Source organism: Pipistrellus kuhlii, unplaced genomic scaffold (genome assembly GCF_014108245.1).
Source record: "Pipistrellus kuhlii isolate mPipKuh1 unplaced genomic scaffold, mPipKuh1.p scaffold_m20_p_5, whole genome shotgun sequence".
Lineage (NCBI taxonomy): Eukaryota > Metazoa > Chordata > Mammalia > Chiroptera > Vespertilionidae > Pipistrellus > Pipistrellus kuhlii.
This window is the reverse complement of record NW_023425551.1, coordinates 73,867,635-73,892,914: the sequence shown is the minus strand read 5'-3', so window position 1 is coordinate 73,892,914 and position 25,280 is coordinate 73,867,635. Positions and strand designations below refer to the sequence as shown.

The 25,280-nt window shown below is 56.0% G+C and overlaps 2 protein-coding genes across 5 annotated transcripts; both read right to left on the bottom strand.

Moving 5' to 3' along the window:
• Positions 1–5,758: 5,758 nt before the first annotated feature.
• Positions 5,759–21,199, bottom strand: CUL7 (cullin 7). Of its 3 annotated transcripts, XM_045573345.1 has the most exons (26): positions 20,867–21,199; positions 19,493–20,081; positions 18,680–18,831; positions 17,822–18,322; positions 17,230–17,359; positions 16,935–17,131; positions 16,450–16,678; positions 15,429–15,666; positions 15,240–15,345; positions 13,598–13,825; positions 13,240–13,330; positions 12,968–13,139; positions 12,693–12,798; positions 12,324–12,419; positions 11,987–12,162; positions 11,536–11,669; positions 11,035–11,202; positions 10,664–10,770; positions 10,385–10,567; positions 8,495–8,655; positions 8,120–8,335; positions 7,734–8,005; positions 6,905–7,050; positions 6,637–6,763; positions 6,351–6,556; positions 5,759–6,151 (listed from the first exon to the last, which is right to left on the bottom strand). In XM_045573345.1, exons 2-26 carry the CDS (start codon positions 20,070–20,072, stop codon positions 5,828–5,830), a joined length of 5,046 nt encoding a protein of 1,681 aa, XP_045429301.1. In that variant the 5' UTR covers positions 20,073–20,081; positions 20,867–21,199; the 3' UTR covers positions 5,759–5,827. The 3 variants fall into 3 exon arrangements, with proteins under 3 accessions (XP_045429301.1, XP_045429302.1, XP_045429303.1); XM_045573346.1 differs by lacking the exon at positions 20,867–21,199 and having other exon boundaries at positions 7,734–8,001; positions 8,119–8,335; positions 19,493–20,708; XM_045573347.1 differs by lacking the exon at positions 20,867–21,199 and having other exon boundaries at positions 10,664–10,767; positions 19,493–20,708.
• Positions 21,200–21,499: 300 nt separating this feature from the next.
• MRPL2 (mitochondrial ribosomal protein L2) lies at positions 21,500–25,201 on the bottom strand. Of its 2 annotated transcripts, XM_036413723.2 has the most exons (7): positions 25,012–25,198; positions 23,515–23,680; positions 22,848–22,989; positions 22,623–22,738; positions 22,440–22,550; positions 22,083–22,156; positions 21,500–21,748 (listed from the first exon to the last, which is right to left on the bottom strand). In XM_036413723.2, exons 1-7 carry the CDS (start codon positions 25,105–25,107, stop codon positions 21,536–21,538), a joined length of 918 nt encoding a protein of 305 aa, XP_036269616.1. In that variant the 5' UTR covers positions 25,108–25,198; the 3' UTR covers positions 21,500–21,535. The 2 variants fall into 2 exon arrangements, with proteins under 2 accessions (XP_036269616.1, XP_036269617.1); XM_036413724.2 differs by lacking the exon at positions 22,083–22,156 and having other exon boundaries at positions 25,012–25,201.
• Positions 25,202–25,280: the final 79 nt, after the last annotated feature.

The following is a 25,280-nucleotide window of genomic DNA, read 5'->3' as shown; positions in this document are numbered from 1 at the left end:
GGGCCATGCAGTATTATCAGTTTAAAAATTAGCTACCAAATTTAATCAAACATTTAATTTTTTAAAACTCACCCCTAATGCCTTGGCAGGGCCAGACCAAATGATGCCATGGGCCTTATCTGGCCCACAGGCCAGACATTCCTCATTGCTCTGAAATGATGACTCTGACAGAGAAGAAAATGGGTCAGGTTAGTGGAGGCCATGGAGCCTGTTGACAGCTTCCTGGACTGGGACTTGATGTAGGAGCCAGTTAATAAACTTTCTTGTCACTCATCTGCTTTATGTGTGTGTGTGTGTGTGTGTGTGGAAGGGATGGGGGCGTGGGGAGCCTAAAATTACTGTCTTGGGGGCCAAAATCTAAGGCTCCTACAAAGTGAGAAGTCAGATCAGAGACCCAAGAGCAGATCATTTAAAGCACATGTGTCAAACACAAGGCCCGCGGGCCAAATCCGTCCCACCAGGCCTTGCAATGTGGCCCGCACCGCGCTGTCATCACTGCAGTCCGCTGCGTTTCCATCACAATGACAGTTTATGACTGTTCAGTAAACCATTCGGCCCGCGATTTAGGCTGGATTTTAGATTTTGGCCCCTTCTCTGATTGAGTTCGACACCCCTAATTTAAAGAGGGAACCAATCCCACAATTCACCTACTTAGCTTTCCTTTGGATGCAAGGGGAGGTAGGAGATGGGGACAAAAAACTATCGGCACAGCTGTCTCTCAATACTGTTTGGGTCTAGAATTCATACTACACATTTGAGCTGGAAAATCCTCAACCTGATCATTCAGAGTGGCCTGGGTTGGCAGTGTCTCCAGGCACCAGCAGGAGCAAATGCGCTTCTTTCTCAGGACTGTACTGTATGCCCAGGCCTGAAGGAGTTCCTGCAGATAAAACCTCAAGGACTGCGTTCACAATCCACACCAAGGAAAGAAACCACCACCAGCAAGAGGTAACAGAATAGCAACAACAGATGTTGAAAGTGAAAAATAGAAAATGTACATTAAAAGAAAAAGTATGAATAATGAAAAGACTAAGAAAAGACCAAATTGGTTTGGTTAAAGTAAAACTTAAAAATGAAAAATATGCTATATGAATTGAGAAACTTACTGGTTAAGCAGCAGATTAGACACCTAAAAGGAGAATGAACCTGAAGTAGATCTGAGAAAGTTACAAGATGGAAAGTGCCCAGGGATACAAGGAAATGGGAACGAAGTAAAGAGGTTGGAAAACCACTGAGATGGAGTGAGAAGGTGTGACAACCAGAGTTCCAGAAGGAGTGAATACTTCAAAGAGGCTGAGAATTTTCTAGAATTGAAGTTTATAAACACTAACAATCAGGAAATTCCAAGCAGGATTGGAAAAAAACAAACAGAAATTAGGAAGACTAACAAAAAAGAAAGCAGCTATAAAGAGAAGGGGAGAGACAGAATTAGAAACTAGGACGTCTATTATGGGATACTAATGGGATGGGGTGAAAGGCGGTCTGATGACAGAAATGTAAGATGAAGCATACGATGCTCTGCTCTCAGTGGGTGGGAGTGGAGGGCTGTAGCTGTTGGGATAGTTTGCCTTGCCCAGGGGCAGTGAGCGATCTAGTGCTGCAGGGTCCCCGAAGACGTGTGTCAGTACCACTTTAAAGCCAAAGAACAGATTCTGGCTGATAAAAACAGAAAAAGACCATTTAACTATCAGGCTCATAGAAACACAGGTTGGAGGGGAGCTCAAAAGGGGGAGAGGGGTGCTTAGCCAACATGTTACTGTACTTTTGGGTATAGCCATCCTAGCAGGTGTGCAGTGGAAGCTCCTTAATTAGAGCAGAGAGCCCCTTGGGAATGCACATGGATGACCTTTAAATTAATGTCAGCTGAGTCCGAGGTGACTGGCCTGGCCTTTCCCCTGGAAACAGCTTCACAAAATGTTGGAGTCAGTTATCAGTACTGCTTTCTTATCTTTATCCATGTGCTTGGAATGAGGAATGAATAGGACCTTGACTTGCCCAGGTCTTTTTTTTTTTTTTTTTTTTTTTTAATATATTTTCTTGATTTTATACAGAGAGGAAGGGAGAGGAATAGAGAGCCAGAAACATCAATGAGAGAGAAACATCGACCAGCTGCCTCCTGCACACCCCCCACCGGGGATGTGTCCGCAACCAAAGTACATGCCCTTGACCAGAATCGAACCTGGGACCCTTCAGTCTGCAGACCAACGCTCTATCCACTGAGCCAAACCAGTTTGGGCTTACCCAGGTCTTGATATTGCTAAATCCCAGGAATGAGGGAATGAATAGGACCTAGGTACACCCAAAACTTCTTTGACCTTAAACCCCGCTCTGGAAATCAATAAATGTGCTGTGTTGTCTGTGGTGGGTGTTGACTGTCTCCATCAGAATGGCAGCCCCCCACCTGGATCCCAGCTTGAATCTATTTCTGCTTCTGGTCTCTTTTTTTAATTTCTTAATCCCCAGCTCCTCCACTCAGGAACCTGCCGTTTTCCGTGCGGGTCACGGAAAACAGAGAAACAGCCCCCCACAAATTAGTATTTCCCTGATTATCCGAGCAGTTCAGTGCACTCTGAATTCTGCCTTGGCATCAGAGTGCTGATATGAAGATGTCATTGCTGCCGCCTCAGGTCCTCCCCACTGTCCCTCCTGCTTTGCTCTAGATTGAGCAATTCCCACAGAGGCATCTGATTAGCCACACCTTGGTCACATGGCAGCAAGAGGATGCTGGAAAAGCAAGTCTCTTATATGGTGGAAGGTGGACTGTATCTTATATATAGATTTATGGTGGGGAGTTTCCAAGCTTGAGAAGGGGGTTCAGATGAAGGGTGGTCAAGAAAACGTATGTCCACTTCAGGCTGGACTGGCCCCTAAACCTTCAAACTGCTACTTTTCCCTTTAAGGGTGCAGGGAGACAATGGCCAGCTCTGAACTTCACCTATGGATGTGTTTAGGTGGGGCTTTCTTTTGTTCTGTTCCCCACTCCCATTGGTAACAGATTTATTGAAATATAATTCATATATACCATAACTTTACCTATTTAAAATGTAAATTTGCCTGGCCAGTGTGGCTCAGTAGTTAAGCATCAACTATGAACCAGAAGGTCACAGTTTGATTCCTGGTCATAGGGCATATGCCCGGGTTGTGGGCTCAGTCCCATGTAGGACATGCAGAAGGCAGCCAATTGATTCTCTCTCATCATTGATCTTTCTCTCTTTCCCTTCCTCTCTGAAATCAATAACAAATATATGTTTAAAAAAATAAACTGTACAATCCCAAAAGAAGAAACCCGTATACTTGAATAGTCACTTCCCTTTTCTATCTAGTGCCCCCAGCTCTAGGAAACCACTAAACACTTTGTCTCTATTTTGGGACATTTCATATAAAAGGAATCAACATGTGGCCCTTAATGTGCAAACCAGCTGTAGGGATATGAGGAACCGTAGCTGTGGGGACGGTCTCACAAGGAGTCAGGGGAGCAAACTTCTGTCCAGAGTGGTCCAAGGTCCGCCCTCTAGGGATGGGAAGTCCTTAGGGCAGACAAAGGGGCTCAGGTCTCTAGTGGTGCTGGTGACCAGGGCAGAGTCAGCACTGCCCACTGGACAGCTGAATGTGGGCCACGTCTGGGGGAGGGGTTATATTGTGGGCAACACAGGAGCTGGACTGCAGACACCTAGTGTGTCCTTCCCTTAAGAACTGCTGGAGACACGTCCATTGCAGGTGAGCAGGTAGGTCCTGTGGGAGGCTGAGGGCAGGTGACTGAGGATGAATAAGGGGCTGAAGGAGTGCAGTGAGGAAGGCTAGTGGTGTGGTGTGAAGCTCGGCCCACGCAGAAGCCAAGGATGCAGCAGCAACATGGGTGGAGGGGGAGACAGACTCATCTTGTCCCCTACATGTGGTGCATGCTGGCCTTGCTACCACAGCCCAGGGACTCTGGGTCTCCCATCTCCGAATAAAACAGGCTCATAAAGAGCAGAAGAGCGAAAAGCTGTGGGCATAAAGGCGACCTCAAGAATAGGCATGACCTGCTCTGGCCAGCGTTCTCAGTGGTTAGAGCGTCGGCCTGCACACCTAAGGGTTTCACGTTCTATTCCCAGTCAAGAGCATGTACCTGGGTTGCAGGTTCAATCCCTAGTCCCACAGTTGGGGTGCGTGTCAAAGGCAACCAATCAGAACAATATGCTGAGTGAAATAAGCCAGTCAATGAAAGAAAAATACCACATGATCTCACTCATTTAAGGATAATAAAGAAAATTATAAACTGATGAACAAAAAGACATACAGAGGCAGTAAAGCATCAAGCAAACTGTCAAATGACAGCGGGAAGGTTAGGGAGAGGTGGGGGAGATAAGAGATCAACTGAAAGACTTGTGTGCATGCATAGAAGCATAGGTAAGATATGTACAGATATATAATATCTTAATAAAAATAAATAAATAAATAAAAAATTAAAATAGCAAAGTAAATTAAAAATAAAGATGTGATACCTTAATCAATAAAGAAATAAAAATTTTAAAAGGCAACCAATCACTGTTTCCATCTCCCCATCCCTCCCTTCTGCTCTCTCTTAAAAAAAAATCACTGGAGAAAATATCCTCTGGCGAGGATTAACCACACACACACACACACACACACACACACACGCTGGGCATGGCCTGGGCCAATAGGAGAGAGTAGGCCGTGATCTCTGGCTCAGAGGTGGAGGCTCCCCAGTGAGAACCGCAGCAGCCCCAGCCTGCTGCTGCCTGCCACCCTCTGCCTTATGAACAGGCAGACCAACAGGCCACCGACTGCAGACCCAGGCAAGGCCAGGCCCGCCAGGCCCACCCTGCTTGGCCCTCTGGTTTGCTGCCTCGTCCTAGGCACCCCGACTCTGAAACCCTGACCTCTTTTCCCTGACAGATTCTATTCCAAATCTCAGCCCTGGCACTGGGCACCAGTCCTCTCTGTCTGGCCTCCGTGCCCTCTCTCACCACCTGACTCACCCCTTCACCCGCTGCCTTCCTTCTGAAGCTTTCTCCTCATCACTTCTTGGCTGTGAGAACCATGAACTCTGGATGCCTGGGATATTCCACCCCTCCTCCCCTAATGCCCCTGCCAAGAGGCAGAGCTCCAGCCTGGCACCGGGTCCCGTAGCCTCACCTGCCCTCCCTCCGTGTGAGCGGTGCCAGGGCAGCAATCGCAGCAGCACAGGCCTGCCTGCTGGGCAGGGACCTAGCTCTGGTGACAGTGGGCAGCTCTGTGCGGCGATGAGTTCACGGGAGCTGCATCCGGACAGGCACACCTTCCGGCTCCGGGGTGCCTGCAAGGGCCTTTCACCTCACCTTCACGCTGTCAGCCTTACCTGGGGAAGGGGCACGCACTGCCAGGTGTGGTGGCTAAACCTTTTGGCAAAACCTTTACCATGTCAAATGCTCCCATGCCCAGTGCTCGTGAGAGTGCCACAGTGACTGGCCCAATTCCTCAGGGAAAATGGAGCCCCGCTTGAGAATCTGCCCAAGCAACATGCCGTCCAGCATGCGGCACAACGGGCCTGAGCCTGCAGCCTGCAGGTGAGAGCACTTCTGACCACACACCCTCTGAGAGGGGGTGGCGATCCACCCCTGCCCACTCAATCCCCTGCTAAGTCGCCCCTGACTCCCTGCACGATTCTCCCCACGCCGTCCCCCTCACGCTGGTGACTCCTGGGCGGCACGAGGCAGCCTCGGAGCCAGAGGACCCTTCTTCCCCTTGATCCCCAGCAGTCACCACACGGGCCACGCACGCCAACTCCTGCACTTTATTCCTGTAGGAAGCCGGGCCCTGCCTCGCCCGGGTCCCATCTGCAGGGCTACCGGAAGGTAGAGAAGCTCTGGGTGTCGGAGCAGGAGGCGTAGGGCACCCCTCGAGATCGAATCTGCAGGGTGTGGAAGGTGAGGGGTGGGTTGGGGCCTGAGGCGCCCGGGTTCAGGGACTCGGTGTGGGGCTCCGTCACCGCCACGGGGACTGCGTAGGACAGCATCTGGGGCCGGTCGTCACGGCGTCTCACCGTGCCCTTGCCCAGGAGGTGCAGGATGCAGGAGAGGACGTCAGTGCTGCTGCAGGCAGACCCCCTCCCCAGGCCGCTGACCAAACCCCTGGGAGGACATGGGCCCTTCTGCCAAGCTTCCAGCACCTGGTAAGGAGGAGGGAGGGGGACCACAGGTCAGACACCCAGCTCATCGCGTCTAGCTTCCACTCCCAGCACCAGCTGCCAGGGCCACAAGCTCCAAGGGCACCGGGTGCACCCCAACCTCAGCCCTCACAGGACCACCTCCCTCTGTGGACTACACCCCCCGCCCCACAGCTCCATCCCCTCTGCCCACCCCGCCTACCAGGCACACAAGCTGGCCAATGTGCAGCCCCTCGTCCCCGTGGGCCTTGAGGATTTGGACGATGAGGCAGGTCAGAAGGTTCCGCCTCTTCTCCAGGTTCCGGCCCTCTTTATCCTCAGCTTTCAGGTACGTCTGAGGTGGGAGGAGCCACACGCTGCCCCTCCTCGGCCTGGGCTCCTCGCTGTCCTCTCGAACCTTGAGCACACCTGAAACGAGCAGTAGTCACTCGGGAGGTGGCCCACGGCCAGGCCGGCCTGGCTCAGGCCCCTCTGCCCCAAGCACACACCTCCTGGGACGTCCTTTTGCTCGTGAAGGTCCAGGGGGCCTCGTGAGGAGGTGAGAAGCCCAATGGCCTGATTGAGGATGTCTGCAGAGAGCCCTGAGAGGGCGCGCAGGCTCTCCACGGAGACCGCCTGGAGAAGGGGAGGGAACACTCAGGCTCCCTCACGGGGTGGAGCGGAGAGGTGGAGGGGAGCAGGATGGGAGTCAAAGTTTGGGGGGGAAATGAGAGATGAGGGGAGAGAGCAGGGAGGAGGAGCCGACAGCAGGGCCACCTTCAGGTCGTTGAGATACAGCAGCAGCCACATCTGCACGGTGGACACATGCAGTGTCTGGTCCCCAAACTGCAGCTCGGCCCGGCCCAGCCACGTCCACTGCAGCCGCCTCTGTGGGCCCTGCTCCAGGGCAGGGGAGCTCTGACCTGAGAAGCATCAGGGAGGTGGAGGGGGTCGGCACACCGCTGGTTAAGCTCTGACCCCGCTAATTGCAGAGCGTGTGGCCCAGCATTTGTGGACGCTGGTTCCTGGCCTGAGCCTTCCGGAGCTCAGCCGCCTGTGCTTCCTCCCAGGGGAGCCTCAGGCACCTGGGAGCCCCCCGCGTGCCTAGCCCTGTGCCAGGCAGGCTCTGATCGGCGCCTTCAAGGAGCCCCATTTTGTAGACAAAACCACCAAGTAAAGAAGCGCAGGGGCTCTCGTCACCTGGAATCCCCCTGAGACAGAGGACAACATCTCCCTGGTTAGTCTGGGACCCCCTGAAGGTAGGTCCGAGTCTCCTCCCCCTCCCGTGTCACTGCCCAGCCCAGGGTCAGCCCCAGCGGGAGCTGAGGGAGAGAGAGAGCCTTCTGGTGGCCTCAGGGCCCCCTGCCTCCTTCCTCCTCACCTCCCACTAAAAGAGCTGGGTCTTATGCTAAGAAGGCAATAGTTTGGCAATCTAGTGCCTGATGGCCCCACCCCCTCCCCCAAACCTAAGCCCCTGCCCTTTCTTCTCAGGTCTCCCCCATGAAGCCTCCCGACCCCAGGCTCCTCCCCAGCATCCCATCTTCCCAGCGCCCCCACCCCCCCCCCACCCCCCCACCCCCGCCGTTTCCTTTGCTCTGCTCCTCACTCTTGTTGTAGAAGTTGGAGTATCGGTTCACAGTGCCCCTCAGGTAGGGGGGCAGGCAGGTCCTGGGGTTCAGCGTGTGGCAGACGGAGGCAATGGGCCAGCAGCGTGGGGCCAAGACCAGCACAGACACCTCCGGCATCGCCCCCTCGTAATAGAGGTCGTCGTTCTCATCCTCATCCTCATCTTCCTCCGTCACATCTGCAGCGGCCACGGCCCCGGCTTCCTTGGCGTCCTCTTCGCCCGCTCTCTCATGCTCCTTGCCGCTGGCCTCCGGGCCACCAGAAGAGGGAACACAAGGTTCCCAAAAGCCAGGGGCCTCCCCCGGTCTGCTCCATGCCGCTCTGCTCTCTGGCCTCCCACCGGCTCCTCCCGCCCGGGCACCCACCTGTATCTTCTTCTCTATGTCCTCCAGCTTCAGGAGTTCCTGATCGAGCCGCTGGAGCTGGAAGAGGTGGAACTGGCGCTGCAGCCGCTCGGAGGCGCTCAGGCTCCGCAGCATCTGCTGGGGGAGGCGGCTGGGGAAGCAGGAACCGATCTGCTCCAGCACGGCCCCCTCCAGCCAGTTGAAGCCCCGGCTCAGGAGACGGTCCGCCATGTAGTGCCTGCAGCACACACAGCCCAGGCCCGGCTCAGGGTGAGCGCTCCCAGCCTCCGGCTCCAGGCCTCGGGCTGCCTGAACCCCAGGCTCCCAGGCCCACCAGCTGCCCCGGCCTCTGTCAGCCTGCCTCACCCGCACCCCCACTCCCGAGGCCCACACTCACTGGTAGTAATGCTCAAAGGTGGTGGCTATGTCCAGGCCGGAGAAGATCAGGACGGTTTCCAGGCAGCGCTGCAAGTGCGCCAGCATCTCCATCCCCCGGGCCCCGCCCATGCGGCTGCCCTGGATCCGCTGGTCGATGTGCCGGGCAAACTGCTCGCTCACCTGGGCCGGGGGAAGAGCCCAGGAAAACCAGGATTGGGTCAGTGCAGGGGTCGGCAAACTCATCAGTCCACAGAGCGGCAACTGCGGCTCGGGAGCTGCGTGTGGCCTGAGAGCTGCGGTCTGCGGACCGCTGATGGGCGGGAGCAGTGAGGAGGTCTGACGCAGTAGATATGAATGGCTCAAAGCTTCATAAATTGGTCAACACTTTCACAAAACTTCTTTTAAAAACACATTTTTATTGATTTCAGAGAGGGAGAGAGAGACACAAAGAAACATCAATGATAAGAGAGAATCATTGATCGGCTGCCTCCTGCACGCCCCCTACTGGGGATGGAGCTGGCAACCCAGGCATGCGCCCTGATAGAGAATTAAAGCGGGACCTTCTGGCTCATAGGTCAATGTTCAACCGCTGAGCTGGCTGGGCCATCCAACGGCTTTATAAAGTCATTAACAATTGTATTAACGAGAGGGAGGAGAGAGAGAAACATTGATGTGAGAGCGAAATATCAATGGCCTGCCTCCTACCTGCCCCCTACTGGGTAACGAGTCTGAAACCCAGGCGTGTGTCCTGAAGGGGAATCAAACTTGGCAACCTTTCTGTGCACAGGATAATGCCCAGCCGAGCCACTCTGGCCAGGGCTGGCAACTCTAATTTCATATGAGGACGTAAGTTATAGGTACAAAAACGGTCACGCTGCAGCACTGCTAACGAAACAGAACGGCCAAAAGCCACGCAGGCAGCCGCTCCCTCACGCACCCACTGCATCACTCCGTGCTTACCGGAGAGCCTGTCACGTGTTAGTTTATCATCCGCTTAATCCCGGGTCTTCCCTGGGAGACTGTGCATTTTTTAGGGAATGGACTTGGTCTATCTTCTTCAACTCTTATCACAGGGCCTGACACGTTTTAAGCGCTTGTTAAGTACTTATGGGATGATGCGAATGCGGGAGTAAATTGTAGTCCATCCATTACATGGAATTTAGGCACAAAGGAAAAATGAGTGCAAATGGCAACAGTGGCCAAGGCTTTTAATGTAACAGGACATGGCATGTTAGGCCTCAGGAGTGAACTGTTAAATCATGCATTCAAACGGGAGGAGGTCTATCAAGATGTATTAGGACAGCATGCTGCGGGTCTCTGTTTTTTTCTTTGAATTAAAAAACAGTTTATTGATTTTAGAGAGAAAGGGAGACAGGGAGAGAGACATCAGTGTGAGAGAGAAACATCGATCAGCTGCCTCCCCTATGGTCCTCAAAGGAGATCAAACCGGAAACATAAGTATGTGCCCTGACAGGGAATGGAACCCTCGGCCTTTCAGTCTATGGGACGATGCTCCGAACCAATTGAGCCACATCGGCCAGGGCTTTCCTTTGAGTTTTTGATAGCATGGATACATATGGACCCTGCAGACTGAAGGGTCCCGGGTTCAATTCCGGTCAGGGGCACATACCTGGGTTGTGGGCTTGATCCCCATTGGGGGATGTGCAGGAGGCAGCTGATCGATGGTTTTCTCTCATCATTGATGTTTCTCTTTCCCTCTCCCCCTCTCCCTTCCTCTCTGAAATCAATAAAGATATATTTAAAAAAAAAAAAAAAGCCTAAACAACAACAACAACATGGCTATGTCCCAGTGCATGTTGCTTAGGGAATGGGAAGGGCAGGGCACAGGGCGGGCCCTGTGAGGCGGTGGGGAAGGGGGCTTTGGGAAGAGGCGAGGGCCGGAGCTTACGTGGGCCGCTTGCAGAAAAGGGAGCTTCAGCAAGGCCCCGGCACAGCCGCTCTGCAGCGCCAGCAGGAAGGCTGCCCGCGGCCCGAACAGCTCGGAGCTGGACCTCTGCAGGCTGTGGAAGTGCTCGCAGAAGCGCGGCACAAAGTCCTCATCCCGCCAGTGTGAGGTCAGGAAACTGTTCACCTGGGGGGAGGGGCAGCAGCGTGAGGAGGCACCCCACCACGCCACCCACCCCACAGCTCCTCCCGCCCCTCGCCCCCGCCCCGCCCACCAGCCCACCTGCTCCTCCACCGCTGCCGCCCAGCAGCCGGTCAGGTTTTTCGTGATGCTGGTGGGAAGGCCCGGGGCAGCCAGGGAGCCCCAGTCGTGGCTTCTGTTTCTGTCTTCTGTGGAGACAGGGAGGGGGAGGCACGGTGAGGCCAGCCCTTCAGCTCCTGGGTCCCCATTCAAGGCTGAGCCCGGGGGCTTTCCCTGACATGCTGCCCCCTCAAAGGATGCTCCTGGCGGTGGGGGGGGGACACACACTTGGAAGGTGAACAGGCTGAGCACACAGAGAGGGTTTGGGAGAGGGGGGAAAAAGCCATAAGATGAGGGGGCACACACAAGGCAATGCCCCCACCGAGCTCCCGCCTGCGACTCCTGGTACTCACTGGGCCGAGGAGCGGCCCCCGCACAGGGCTCCACGTGCACCAGCAGGTGGGTGAGGCGGCGCACCTTCGAGGAGAAGGCTGCCGCGCGGCTCTGAGGGTTGTGGGCAGCCTCCAGACACCCCAGGTACTGGTCCAGCAGCCAGCCCAGGGGGCTGGTGCCGTCCTCGTCTGCGGGGCAGAGAAAAGAAGCCACGCGGGCGTGTCTGCGGGGCGGCGGGGGGACTGGTGCAGGGAGAAAGAGCCGGACAGAACGACCGGGGGAAGGGAGGGAGCAAGGTCCCTTCTGATCCTATGGGGTCTGATCCCGTGGCTCCGAGAGACACGGGGAAGGAGGCGGCCCTGGGCTGTGAGAAGAGGGGCACAGGGCTTCCCAATCAACGCGCAGGTCCCCAAAGGGCCAAGAGCGAACGCCGGAGGATCTAGCGTAGAGCATGAAGAGGCCAGTTTGTGGGGCCGACAACCGGATGGTAAAGGGTCAGGGGTCAGGGGTCCGATGGTTACCGGGGGAGGTGATGTTCTGCACCAGGGGGCTGACCAGGGCCTCCCAGCAGGTCTTGCCCAGCGCTTGGGCGGCCTCGTGGTCAGGGAGGAAGTGATCAGCAAAGTTCTGCTCGTGGCGCAGAGCCCCGTTGAGTCTGGGGACGAGGAGGAAGGAGGGAGGTGTCGTAAGGGGCCCCAACGTCCACCCAGACTAAGATTGCCAGTTACCCCCAGCACCCAGCACCCAGTCCCCACGGGGTGCTTGACAACCCCCCACAGGCTGACGGGCACATTCCAGTCCCCGTGCAGCAGAGCAATCTCGTCTTGGTTCTTTCCTTCCCTCCTCAGACTGCAGAGCGCTCCAGCCCCTCCCCACGCACGCTACCTCTCTCCCTCTGCCCAGCGCCTGCCCCGCAGCCACCCGTCCCCTCTCACCTTCCGCACACACAGGCACACACACGCTCGCACACACCTGGAGCTCAGGTGCAGCAGGCGCTTGCGGTCCTCGGCGACGTCCTGACTCCAGGCCTGCGCCCGGACCAGGTAGAAGAGGCGCGTGTGGCGACAGAGCTGCTCCCGGAAGACGGGCCAGAACGTGGGCTTGGGGCCCAGGACCTCCAGCCCCCGAATGCGCGTGTCGATGCCGCCCTGCAAGGCCCGCAGTCCCCTCAGGGTGGGCTGCCGTCAGCCACCCCCTCGGGCCTCACGCCGGGAGCTGCCCACGACCCCGGCTGGAGCTCTGGCCCAAGACCTGCATCAGCTGCAGGGCAAGGGCCCGGGCCCGGGGCCACGCCTCCGGCCCTGCCCACCTGCTGGCAGCGCTTTATGCGGATCTGGAGGACGGGCCAGAAGCGGTTGAGGTTCTCCAGGAGGACCACCCGGCGGGCGGAGGGCATCACATTGACCTGTAGGGATGAGCATGCGGGGATGAGCGTGCTGAGAGCACACAGTCTCTTCCCATCCCTCACAGTGTCCCTCCCTTCCCGGGACCAGGACGCGGGGGGGCCCCGATGGAAGGGTGCTGATGCCACCCTCACTGCTCAAGGCCCGAGGCCATCACAGAGACACAGGGATAAAGGCCTCTGCTTTCTACAGGGCACAAGGCAGAGAGGAAGGTAGGGATCTGGGCAGGAGGGCTGGTCCTGTGAGGGGTGGCCCAATGGCACCGGGGCCCCTACCGCACTGAGCTCCGTGTTCACAGAGCTGGTGCTGTCGCCCCCGAACACCACCACCCTGGCCGGCATGTAGCTCGAGTCCTCGCCGGCCACCAGCAGAGTCAGCTGCCTGGGAGCAGGGGAGGGGAACCGGTTGGAACTGGAACCAGTCATTTCCTTGTAGACAGAGCCACGGGGACCCTTCGGTCATGTTCACGGGGATGGTGTTTCCCCCAAGACAAACACGGAAGCCGCGAGCAGGCGTAGGCGTGGCCATGCGTGTGCAGGGAGCCGGTTACCGGACGAGGACGCCCTGGCGCATGTGCACGGTGATGTGGTGGGAGCCGGTGCTGCCGTTGGACTCCCAGTAGGTCTTGGGGTTGCGGTCGGTCAGCTTGCTGGCCCAGAGCGGGTTGGAGGACACCTCCACCTTCTCCCAGCACCTGTCCTCCTTCACGTCCACACTGGAGCCTGGGGGCGGGGGGAGGGGGTGGCGGTCACAGCCTGGTAGATGCGGAGGGAAAACAGTCGTAGGTACGGGGGCATGCGTGGCATGGGAACGGGCACGGACCCTGGCACAGATATCGGAGGAACACGTCAAAGAAGGGGATGTTGATGGGTTGGTGGGTCCGTCTGTGGTCTTCGATCTGGCCCAGCACCATCTGCGGCCAGAGTGTCAGAGAGAAGGGGCACACGGAGAGGGAGGGACACGGAGAAATGAGGAGCACGCATGGGGAAAGGCCCCGCAGCCGTGGGACGTGCTCCGTGACTCGGGCAGAGCAGGTCCCCACGGGCAGACGTGCAGAGAACAAAGCCCCCGGGTGCCCCAGACTCACCTTCCAGCTTCGGAAACAGCCCCTCCCCTCCACGGCTCGGGTGTCACGTTCTTACCATCTGTGAGCCACAGGCTTCCCCTCCTTCCCGCTGACCTGGATACAGCCTCCCAGGATGTTGGTGGTGAGTTTCCTGTACAGGTGGGCGTGCTTCTCACTCTTGAACACCATGTCCCGCAGCTCCTGGGCCTGATCCAGCTTCCCCAGCTGCCTCTCCAGGGCCTTGGAGAGGGCGTCTCGGGCTCCCAGCTGATTCAGCACCACGGCATGGTCCCTGCTCACCGAGGCCAGGCGGTGCAGGAAGAGGACCAGCTCCTGGAGCACCTGGGTGTGGGCGGGGGAGTGAGTAAAGGAGACACGGCACAGCCCCAGGGGCGTCTTCCGCAGTGGTCACTGTACACCCACTGTGTGCTGGGTGCTGGGGCTCCTGCAGGGAACAAGGCAGAGTGAGGAAGTGAGATGCAGGATGGGGCAGATGCGAGGGCTGGGTGGAGTGAGAGAACCAAAGACAAACTGAAATGGAAAAGCCAGAAGGTGCTCTGCCCCCACCCCTGGCGTTCTCAGCTCCTGACTACGTTTGCAGCAGGTGCAGAGAGCACCACAGCGTGTTCTTTCAGGCCCAACTGTCCCATTTTGAGATCCTCAGGCCCTAAGCAGACACCTGTCGGCAGGGAGGGGGCCCAGAGGGACCAGCGTGTGTGTGTGCGCGCACACAGAGAGTCCACCCGCCATGGTGTATGCTGCTGACACCCACTGCCACCAAGACCATCGTTCTTTTTTTTTTTTTTAATTTATTTTTTTACAGAGGAAGAGAGAGGGATAGAGAGTTAGAAACATCGATGAGAGAGAAACATCAACCAGCTGCCTCCTGCACAGGCCCTAATGGGGATGTGCTTGCAACCCAGGTACATGACCTTGACCAGAATCGAACCTGGGACCTTTCAGTCCTCAGGCTGAGGCTTTATCCACTGAGCCAAACCAGTTTCGGCCGGACCCTCATTCTCTGGCCCTTCGCAAGCCTCTGTGCCCAAGGAGTCTTTGTGGCAGGAGACTCAGGGATGTGATGGTCTCCTCCTCTCCTTTACCCACTGAGGCTCTTAATGTCATATGGACAGTCCCTCTTGTGTAAAAAAGGAGCTGGCAAATCAGATCACACATTGGGGTTTGTTCATATTTGCATCCGGAAACACAGGGAGGATATCTGAGGGGCTCTTGGGGGACACTGGGAAAACAGGGATCGGGTGGGAGTGAGAGTTCAGTATATAGCTTATTATATCGTTTTGATCTGTGAATCTTGTGAATATATTACACCTTTAAAGAAATAAAATTCAGCCGAAACTGGTTTGGCTCAGTGGATAGAGCATCGGCCAGTGGACTGAAAGGTCCCAGGTTCGATTCCAGTCAAGGGCATGTACGTTGGTTGCAGGCACATCCCCGGTAGGGGGTGTGCAGGAGGCAGCTGATCGATGTTTCTCTCCCATCGATGTTTCTAGCTTTCTATCCCTCTCCCTTCCTCTCTATAAAAAAAATCAATAAAATATATTTCAAAAAAAAAAAAAAAAGAAAAAAAAAGAAAGAGAATTCAATTTTAAACCCAAACCCAAACCAAGGGCACAATGCTCCACTGTGCCCTTCAGAGCCCCACTCAGGAGGTCTGCCTCCTCAGAGGCTGCCTTGTGTCCATCTGTCCTCTGCCTTCAGCATCCCCCCAGGGCAGGGCAGGGCAGGGCAGGGGTACCTCTCGGTCAGTGTCCGGGGACCGCAGGCAGGCCACGCAGGCATCCATGGCCTCATGCCAGGGGAGCAGCAGCGCGTCAGGGAAGTCCACCAGCCGCCTCAGGACTCTGGGGAGCAGGGGTGGGGGGAGAGATATGCAGCGAGTCTCAGAGACCCCTCTGACCCCCTCCCCCACCTATAACGACATCACCTCAGCACGGCCAGGTGCAGGGCCCTGTTGGCCGCTGGAGTGTCCAGGCTCTGCATCAGCACCAGGAAGGGCTGGGGCTGCTGCCGCAGCAGCAGCAGCAGCGACTTGACCTCGCTCTCCTGGGTCCCCTCGGCGCGGAGGGCTTGCTCCAGGTCCAGGACAATTTTCCCGGCGGGCCCATAGCCCTCCACCAGGCGCCGCAGGGGGCTGCGGGGGGGCTGCGGCGCGGCGTCTTTCTCTGCAGGACGAGGGAAGTCACAGGGTTGGCCAGCGTCGGTGTTGTGAAGGATCAGAAAAGGACCAATTCCTAACTCTCAATCTTGTTTCCTAATTTCTTTTAGAAATGTTTTTGATCCGCTTTGTCCCCTTGGTGTTAAGGTCTCATAACATCTCACAATGTACTTATGACAGCTTCGTGACAAATCTTATATTTTAGGCCCTTAAAGTGGCAAAGGAGCTTCCCATTCACATAGAGCAGAGCATTTCCCTATATCTAAAAGCAGGTAACAGCTGAAACCGGTTTGGCTCAGTGGATAGAGCGTTCGCCTGCGGACTGAAAGGTCCCGGGTTCGATTCCAGTCAAGGGCATGTACCTTGGTTGCGGGCACATCCCCAGTGGGGGGTGTGCAAGAGGCAGCTGATCGATGATTCTCATCAATGTTTCTAACTATCTCTCTCTCTCTCTTCCTCTCTGTAAAAAATCAATAAAATATATTTTTTATTTTAAAAATAAATAAAAAAAATAATAAAAGCAGGTAACAGTTTTTCTCTACACTAGGAAAAATGTGAAGGGTGGGCTTTTCCAGGCTTTAAACTCTTTCAATTTCCCAGCTTTACATCCCCCTTCATTCTATGGAGGGCGCACAATGCCTGCTTCTCTTATTTGCTGCTCATCTCTTAAATTTCAGCTTCTCCCTCGGTGTCACCTCTCCCAGGACAGGATCGCACAGATCTCAGCACCGACATCTCCGGGGCTCAGGCCCGCCTGGAGGCCACTCTGTCTGTCTGTCTGGTGCCCCACCTTCCACGCCGGCTGCATCTGCTGGTTCCTGAGGCTGTGCCTGGGCTTCCAGCAGGGATGGGTAAGCCGGCTGCCCTGCCAGGGCCTCGGGCACATATTTCCTGTAGACACGGCAGTTGAGCAGGTCCCTGAGCGCGCTGTCATCCAGGCGCTCTGGCAGAGCCAGCAGCAGGTCCTGGGCCAACTCCACGGGCACGGCCAGCTCAGCCAGGATCTCGTCATCCAGGACCTGCCATCGGGAGAAGCTCTCACTGCGGGCAGCCCTGCTAGCACAGAGGCTCGGGGGGCGGAGTAGGGGCGGGGGTCTCCGCATATGCTTTTCCCATCCTGAACCTATCACGGCTGGCAGCTGGCATCTCCCATACAACTCGCCAACATGTCCTCACATTTTAGTCGCCTCCCCTGCAGCCTCTTCCACCGTCCACCTCCATGTCCCCTTGGAGCCCTCCCACAGCCCGGGGCAGCCCTCCAGCTTTGAGGTCTACCTCCCCATCGAGGTTCTCCTGGAGGATCTGGAGAACCTCCTGGTGGTCGGGTCCGTCCAGCTTCTTGATGAAGAAGAGGAGCTCCCACCACTCGGCCTGGGTCAGGTGCTCGCTCTCTTCCGCGTCCTCGGCCGCAGGCGGCACGTAGGGCAGGGCATAGAGCTCCGCCATGGGCTTCCATCGGCAGGAGGGCAGGGCTGCGGAAGCGGGGCACAGGGCACGAGGATCGCCGCCCGTCCAGCCAGGCCACTGCTCCCGCGCTCAAAGCTTACTCAGGCTCACTCTCTGGGCTCACCTCCACCCCGGACGCCACTGCCCGCTGCCCCCCGGTACTCATCGGCCTCAGCCACGTCTTCCTCAAAGCCCAGAATCTCCAGCATGTGCCAGTGTACCCAATAGGTGTAGCCAGTCGATTCCCACAGCACCTGGAAGAACACGGGGAAAGGGGAGAAAGGGGGACAGAAAGCTCACTGAACGGCTGGCTGTGGCCAGATGATGAGGACCCTCAGGTGACCCCTGGCCAAAACACTGGCACATGGAGAGCGTGGACACAGCCTTCCGTACTGGCACTGGCCCTGCCTCTCCTCTCACCCGTCCTTATGCCCCTACTCTCCTCTCGTCCTCAACTACCCTGGCTCCTGGGCCCTTTGGGGAAGTCTGGCTGTATCAGTTACCTTCCCGGACGTCTTCCTGACCTCAGAGGCCTCTAAACCCGGGTTTTCCCAGCCTTCCAAAGGCCCATTCTCAATAGTCCCCGCTCTGACCATTTCAATTCCCTCGTGGGTTTTCTCCTTGGGTGGCCTACCGGAGTCCCCTGCATGGAGGCCCCAGCTATGCGCCACCCAACAGGATGCCCACGAGTGTCCCCCCGCCACGCACTCGCTCACCTGCACAGGGGGCACGCCGTTGTTGCTCTGCTGGAACTTGCCCTCTTCCCCGGCACTGACCTCCTCGAAATCATCCAGCATCCGCACCCGCATCCCCGGCTGCAGGGTATCCCGCACATACAAGGCATAGGTGTTGCCGCTTGCGAACTCAGAGCGAGGGCGAAACCGCGCTGGCCTCCTGAGGGAGGCCTGGGCCTGGGCGGGCGGCAGCCCTAGGCCGGCATCTGCCGGCCGGGGCTGGAAGATGGAACCGAAGGACCGAGCCAAGGGCCCCTGTCTGCTGGAGGCCCAGTCCCAGCGCATGGCCTGCACCAGCTCTGAGATCAGGGTGCCCATGGCCATGCTGAAGTCCAACTCCAGCCGACCCCTCTTCCTGCTCAGCTCCTCAGGAGCAGAGCTGTTCCGGGCTCCTGGTTCTGTAGCGCTGTCATTCAGCTGGTCCAGGAGGGAGGTGGCATGCAGATAGCGCTTCACCAGGGAGAAGAGCAGCCTTCCTGGGATCTGTAGGACACAATCTTTGGCCTCTGTCCACTCAGTCCCAGCTTTAGCCCCTCCCTCCACACCATCCTCTATGGCAGGGGTCAGCAAACTCATTAGTCAACAGGGCCCACTATCAACAGGACAACGATTGAAATTTCTTTTGAGGGTCAAATTTCTTAAACTTAAACTTCTTCTAACTCCACTTCTTCAAAATAGACTTGCCCAGGCCGTGGTATTTTGTGCAAGAGCCACACTCAAGAGGACAAAGAGCCGCATGTGGCTCATGAGCCACAGTTTGTCGACCACGGCTCTATGGACAGGTGTAAAGTCCTGGCTGCTAGACCTTTATAGCTCCATCCCCAACACCCCTGACAATACCTGTGGCAGCTGAATGCCCTCGAAAGACATGGGGTGTTCGGAGAGTGTGGCCTGTGCAAACAGAGCCAGCAGGGCGCAGCGGCTGTCAAAATCCAGGTGTTTCTCAATGGCCTCTTGCTGGCTCAGGGACAGGAGAATCTGGGTCCGGGTGCCTGTAACCCACACCCCAATCAGTAACTGCTCCCTAACCTTAACTTTCCCAGGCATCTCTCCTGGACCCCCTATGCCCTCAGTCCAATCCTTTTTCCACCATACACTAGGAATGACATGATTTGCCTTTTCATATATATGAATGAATACACACACACACACACACACACACACACACACATCCTGCAAGTCTAAAGTCTGGCCCTGGCTGGTTTGGCTCAGTGGATCAAGCATCGGCCTGCAGACTGAAGTGTCCTGGGTTCAATTCCCAGTCAGGGCACATGCCTAGATTGTAGGCTCAATCCCCAGTAGGGGGCATACAGGAGGCAGCCAATCAATGATTCTCTCTCATCATTGATGCTTCTATCTTTCCCTCTCCCTTTCTCTCTGAAAACCAATAAAAATATATTAAAAAAAAAAAAAAAAGTCTAAAGTCTGAACTTCCTTTGCCTAGGCAGCCAATTCATATGAGGTACTGGGGACTCAGTCTTTCCTCTTTCTGTAGAGGTGCCCCTACCCACCACCCCACCTCCTCTTCTTCCAACTATGAGAGAAGTGCAACAGGTCATTTACGTAGTGATGAGGTCAGAGGCCCCTGAGAGGCCCTAAGCTGACCCAGCCGTCCGTTCTCCTGCTCTCCCTTCCTCCCCACACTGCTCTCACCGGCATCGTGGCAGGCCAGGGCTTGGATCATCTGGCCCGAGCTCCAGCGCATCTGATAATCCGGGCTACTCAGCATGTGCAGGAGCAGATCCAGGACCCGCGGGTCTTCGAAGACCCCAGTGAGGGGCTCGATGCTGGCATAGGCGCTGAGCACGTGGACGGTGTGAAGCAGAGGAGCAGGAGGGGCGGTGCCACCGCACTCCTCCAGCTGCCGAAGGGCCCTCTGAATCAGGGACTTCACATCCGTTTCCATCTCCTCCAGCACAGACTTGTCCAGGGCCCCAGCCTCCCGCGCAGCCTCCCGGGAAGGCCAGACAACTTGGCCATCCTCGCCCAGCATCTTGTGGCAGTTGGCGTAGATCTCGTCAGTGGACATCCACAGCAGGATGTGCTCCGCCTTGCAGTCCACTTGACTGGAGCCCCCTTCCGCATCCTCCGCACGCCGGAGGACCAGCCAGCGCATCTGGTACTCTGGGTGCCCATCGTGGCCCACTCGCTGGCGGATCAGCTCGTCAGGATAGGCATGCAAGCCGGGCCCCAGGGGCACTCTGAATTCCCTGTAGCGGAGTTCCCCCACCATCCTGGCACCGGGGACAAATGAGGAAAAGAGAATAGGCCCGCGAGAGTGAGAAGAGAGGTCAGAAAATCAAGGACGTCCAGAAGGGACGCAAAAGTGGCACCAGCTGTTAGGCCGGGTGGGTGAAGGCGGGGCCAGGCTTAAGCAGAGGAATACTGGGGCGTTTGTTGTGAGAAAACACAAAATGTGGGGGCTAAAAGGGAGGGGGCCTAAGGCCCTGCAGCCTGGAGTGGGTTGGTTTAGACTAGAGCATTGGGAAGGGGAGTGGGGGCTGAGCAACCTTAGAGTCACAGGGGAACCCTAGGGTCCTGGGACAGGTGGAGGCAGCGCTGGGAAGGGGGTCTGTGCAGCCCAGAGGGCTGTGATGGGTAGTGGGGCTGGGGAGCGACACTGAGTGTGTATGAGGAGCAGTGCTGGCTCTGATGCTGGAAGCACAGGAGTGTGAGTGAGTCGCAGAGGAAAGAGAACTGGTGGTGGAGGAGGGTGCAAGGCGGGAGGGCTGGGAGGAGGCCCGGTGGGCTGCAGGCACGGATGATTGCAGGCATCGGAACAGCAAGGCCCGCGGGGGCAACAAGGCCCAGGACAAGGTGGGGAGGAGGCCGGGTGCGTGAGGGGCGCGGGACTTGGGAGGACCGGGTGGCAGACCTGAGCGGCGGGAGGAGCTGGGAGGTGGGAGCCGACAAGGAGGGGTGGGTGGCTGGGCAGCATAAACCAAAATCCCGGGCAAGGCTCGGTGGGCTGGGCGCCGGGGGCAAACCCAGGGCGGGGCGCGGGGCCGCGGTGGGGCTCTGGCCACCTCAGCAGCGGATGGAGCTCCGGGTGAGGCCCGTTCGCTGAGCTAGGGACGCGCCGGCGATGGCGATGGTGATGGCGATGGCGGCCACGTTGGCTGGCAGAGATCTGGGCCCCCGAAGGGGGTCGAGATGGAGAGCGGGAGGGGGCGTGCCCCGCAGCACGGCGTCAGGCAGGGGCGTGGCGTGGGGACCGAGCCGCCGGCTGTCACCCCGCCAGGTCTGCAGCCCAGGGGCGGGGCGGGTCCCCGCCTGGGTGCCACCTGCCAGGGCCTCGGCTCATTTCCTGCACCAGCGGAGAGCTAGGGGCCCCGGGAGAGCGCGGGGGCGGGGCCGCGGCTGCCACCTCAGCGGAGCTGCACCTCCTTCTCTGCCGGGCCGCCCTTTCCTCTTCCTTTCACCCTTCCTCCTGCCACCGGAAGTACCTTCCCCGTTTCCCCAAGTCGTAACAGACTAAGGCCTTGGAGGTCATTTATCACCCCCTCCTCCATTACCTGGGAAGGAACCAAGAAGCGGGCGGCTGGAAGCTAGGAGGTCGCAGCTGCAGTCTTTGCCCTATATTGCCCTTCCCCTTCTCCCCCAAACACGTTTGCTCTGTCCAATATGTGCCATCTCCCCTCACAAAACACCGACGACAGATAAAAATGGGCGTCATTTTATTAGAGTCTGGAGATATCAGTTCTGGGCAGCAGCTGAGGGCAGCTTCACATAACTCTTCATTGGGGGCAGCGGCCGAATCTTCCTGCCAGCCCAGCCCCCCTTCCGCTGCCATCGCCCGCTGTTGGGCCTCTTGCCCAGCCAGCGGTTCCGCCCAGCCTTGCCAATGACCCGTTTGTTATGATCAACGTTGGATACTCGGCCTACTGTCGCTATGCACGTTTCCAGCACCTGACAGAGAAAGCAGAGGGAAGAGAGAGTATTGTGGGGGGCAAGAGTCTGACCATGTTGAGGGCAGGACTCTTGGGAAGGTCCTTAGATGAGAAGGGAGAGGACAGGGGGGCAGCACAGCATCACTGAACCTGAGTGCAGGTCCTACAGGAGTTGAAAAGACACTGTTCACTGTGCCATCGTGGTGCCAACCTGACTGGTTATTCCCTCATGCAGCCCAAAGGGCAGCCCCAGCTCAGGGCAGTGCCTGACATAAAACACATGTGGGCCAGGAAAGGTGCATTCCAGAAATTCCTCCTTTGCTGATCCCTCCCACCTGTACCCCCACACACACCTGCATCTGCCTCTTAGAAGGCAGCTGGATGATGGCTGTCCCGTTCACCTTTCGCAGCAGCACACCGCATGTCCCTGCGGAAGGGAGAAGCAGCTTTGCCACCCTCCACAGCGGAGGGGGAGAGGGGCAGGCTTATAGGGGCCACACCCCTTTAGGAGCATATAAACTGGAGCAGGATGCATGCAGTGTTTTAGGTCAAATCATAAGCACTTCTTCATCCTCGTTTTCCTTGTTTGTCCTTCTTTTCCTCTGCCGATGGACCCAATGTGGGTCTTCGTTTCAGAGAACTGTGACCTTGGGTACCACCTGGTCTTCCAAAATGTAAGACCCGTCCCTCCCAAGCAGCTTTCTTCATACCTGCGGCTCGGATATACTGGGCCCCCCGGCCTGGCTCACTCTCCACACTGTTGACGAGGGTCCCCACGGGCAAGGCTCCAAGAGGATGTGCATCCCCTTCCCGAGGAGCAACTGAAAGACAGAATTTCATCAGCCACAGAATGCAGCCTCCCAACCCACACACACCCGGGGGCCCCCTCTCACCGGCCATGCGGCCTATGTGGTCAGAATTAAGGATTATATCTCCAGCCTTCATGTTTTCCGTGGCAACGATCCAGCGTTTCCGGTTGCCCCCAGCAACCAGAGCTATGTCTGCTGACCTGTTCAGGGAGAGTGACAGATGAGCAGACCATCCAGGCAGCCCCATGTTTCTGAAAAGCCACAGAGTAGTCATTCAGTCGTGCCATCATCACCCCACATCCCACTTGCCTACAGGGATCATAGCGGACAATGATGACCTTCTCCTCAAAGGGTCCTGGCTTTGTTTCCTGCTCCGGCCGGAACCGGAGAAAGTCAATCATGCGATAACGCTGTTTGTGACCCCCACCAATGCCATGCACTCGGATCCGGCCTACGATCAGGACAGGAAGGGGACAGAATCCACGTCAGAATAACAGACCTATCCTAGGCAGAGAGCAGTGTTTCTAAACATTATGAGTCAAGTAGAAAATCATAAAAAAATTTCACAGCACAATGGGATAAATGGGGATGAGGAAACATATGGACCTTGGTAAAATGTAATTATGTGATAATTAAAATTGTATAAAAATTCCAGATAGATTCTCTATAAATTACTAAATTCAGTAAGTTTATTGAGAGCCATTATCAATTTCAACTGTTATCAATTTTTTAATGGATATCAAGAAAAATGTCATGAAACTTGCTGTTTTCTTCAATTTTTTAGATTGTCTTTAGGTGCACAGACCACCTGCCTGCTCCTTTGTATTCTACTCTTGTTCTTATACTCATCCTACATGGAGAAGAAATCCAATTAGTGTGTTTTAATGGTATTCCTCTGCCTGCACCAACATACAGAACGAGAGTCCTACCATGTTTTTTCCCTTTATGGTTTAGGTCCTCTTGCCCGTGCTCCCACCTGTGTGGTCTCGGCCTCCAGATTTCCTCTTTTTCAGTGGGGCAGTGGTATACGTGGTACGACTTTTCCAGGACACAAACTTGGCACTAAGAGCCACAGAGGTGAGGAATGGGCGGCAGGGGAGCAACACCGAGGCAGAGGGCAGCCGGAGAGCATTGTTTGTCACCTGGAGATAAACATAACCTCTTTCACTGGAAAGCTAACTGAAGGAGAAGCATCATGGACCCAAGAGAGAAGGTAGCGACCAAGTTTAGCTTGTAGTCCACTTCCTACTGGAAGTGTCCCGGATCAGCTGTCTAAAAACTACCCTTCACAGCTTGTACAAATAACAGTGTGGAATGTTTACCCAGGTGTATGTGCGTTGATTACCTCTCCTCACTCCATCCTTTTCCCTTTGAAGTATATCTATAATGAATTGTTCTCCCCTTGGTGTGTCTCCTAATTCTGGTTCAATTCTCCTTCTCTAAGAAACTTTTCCCTCCCTAAACAACTCTGTTTTCCAGAGCTGGTAACTTCCACATCCATGTACCACCCATCAGCACCAATGCCTTTTGCCCATTTGCACTATGTTTCTGGGAGTTTTTCAGATACAAATGGAAGGTCGGGATCATTTCTGTCTTGTTCCCTCTTATATTCCCAAAGCTTCACAGAGTAGGTTTTGAATTTTAAGTATGCATCTGCTGCCTAGCTGGTGTAACTCAGTGGATTGAGCGTCATTCCATGGACCAAGAAGCTCCGGATTCAATTCCCAGTCAGGGCCACATGCCTGGGTTGTGGGCTCCATCCCTGGTAATGGGCGTGATCAATGTCTCTCTCATTGATGTTTCTATCTCCCTCTCTTTCCTTCCTCTCTATCTAAAAATCAACAAAACATAGTCTTTTTAAAAAAGGTATGCATCTGCCAAACTCTTCCAACAGCCCGAGGTCCAGAGCGAGACTTTCAACTTTCCTTTCCTGACTCATGAATTGCCCACTAGGAACCTGAAGCCCTTATTCTTGGTATCTCATTCTGCATTCTCTAATCTCATCCTTAATGGTTATGATATCATAACCATTGCATAATCTCTGGCTTTGAAGCCAGTCTGACTAGCTCAAACGGTTGGTGCGTGACCTTAAACTACTCATCAGTTTTCGCTCATGAGAATATATTTATAGGTATAACTACCTTACAGAGTGGTCTGAAAAGAGTTCACTTATTTAAAACCTCTATTACTTATGTCTGGCTTATGATAGGCACTCAATAATTATGCCAATTACTAGAGACTTGTACAACCGGCTATTCGTCAAGCACTTTGACCTCCAATAACTCGTCTGAGGAATCCATCGATCCTGTGAGACAGCAACACTTATGGAGAACACTGAGGGTTAGAGTGACTTATCCAAGGTCACGAGCTAGCGTGACTAAAGACCAGACTCGCATCCCCGCCTCCCATCCCCGGGTGTCTCCTTTCCCGCGGCCCGAACGGAAACAGCCTCGTTCCCGGGTAAGTTGGTTACCTGGGCGGCTGGGAGCATACTCGGGCCAGGGGCGGCGACAGCCGGGGGCACCAGGCTCAGAGAGCCCAGAGCACGGGTCAGTACCCGCAGAGCCATGAGTATAGCCAGGCACCGCTGGGCTCAGCACGCCAACACTCCCTTCAGCCCGGCGGCTGGCGCTCCGAGATGACGCTCAGGATTCCCTGCGCCGTCGCTCCCTATGACGTAAAAGGGGCGGAAAGGGAACCGGAGAGCCAGCTGTGCGTACACGCCTCCGCTCCTGCCTGCGC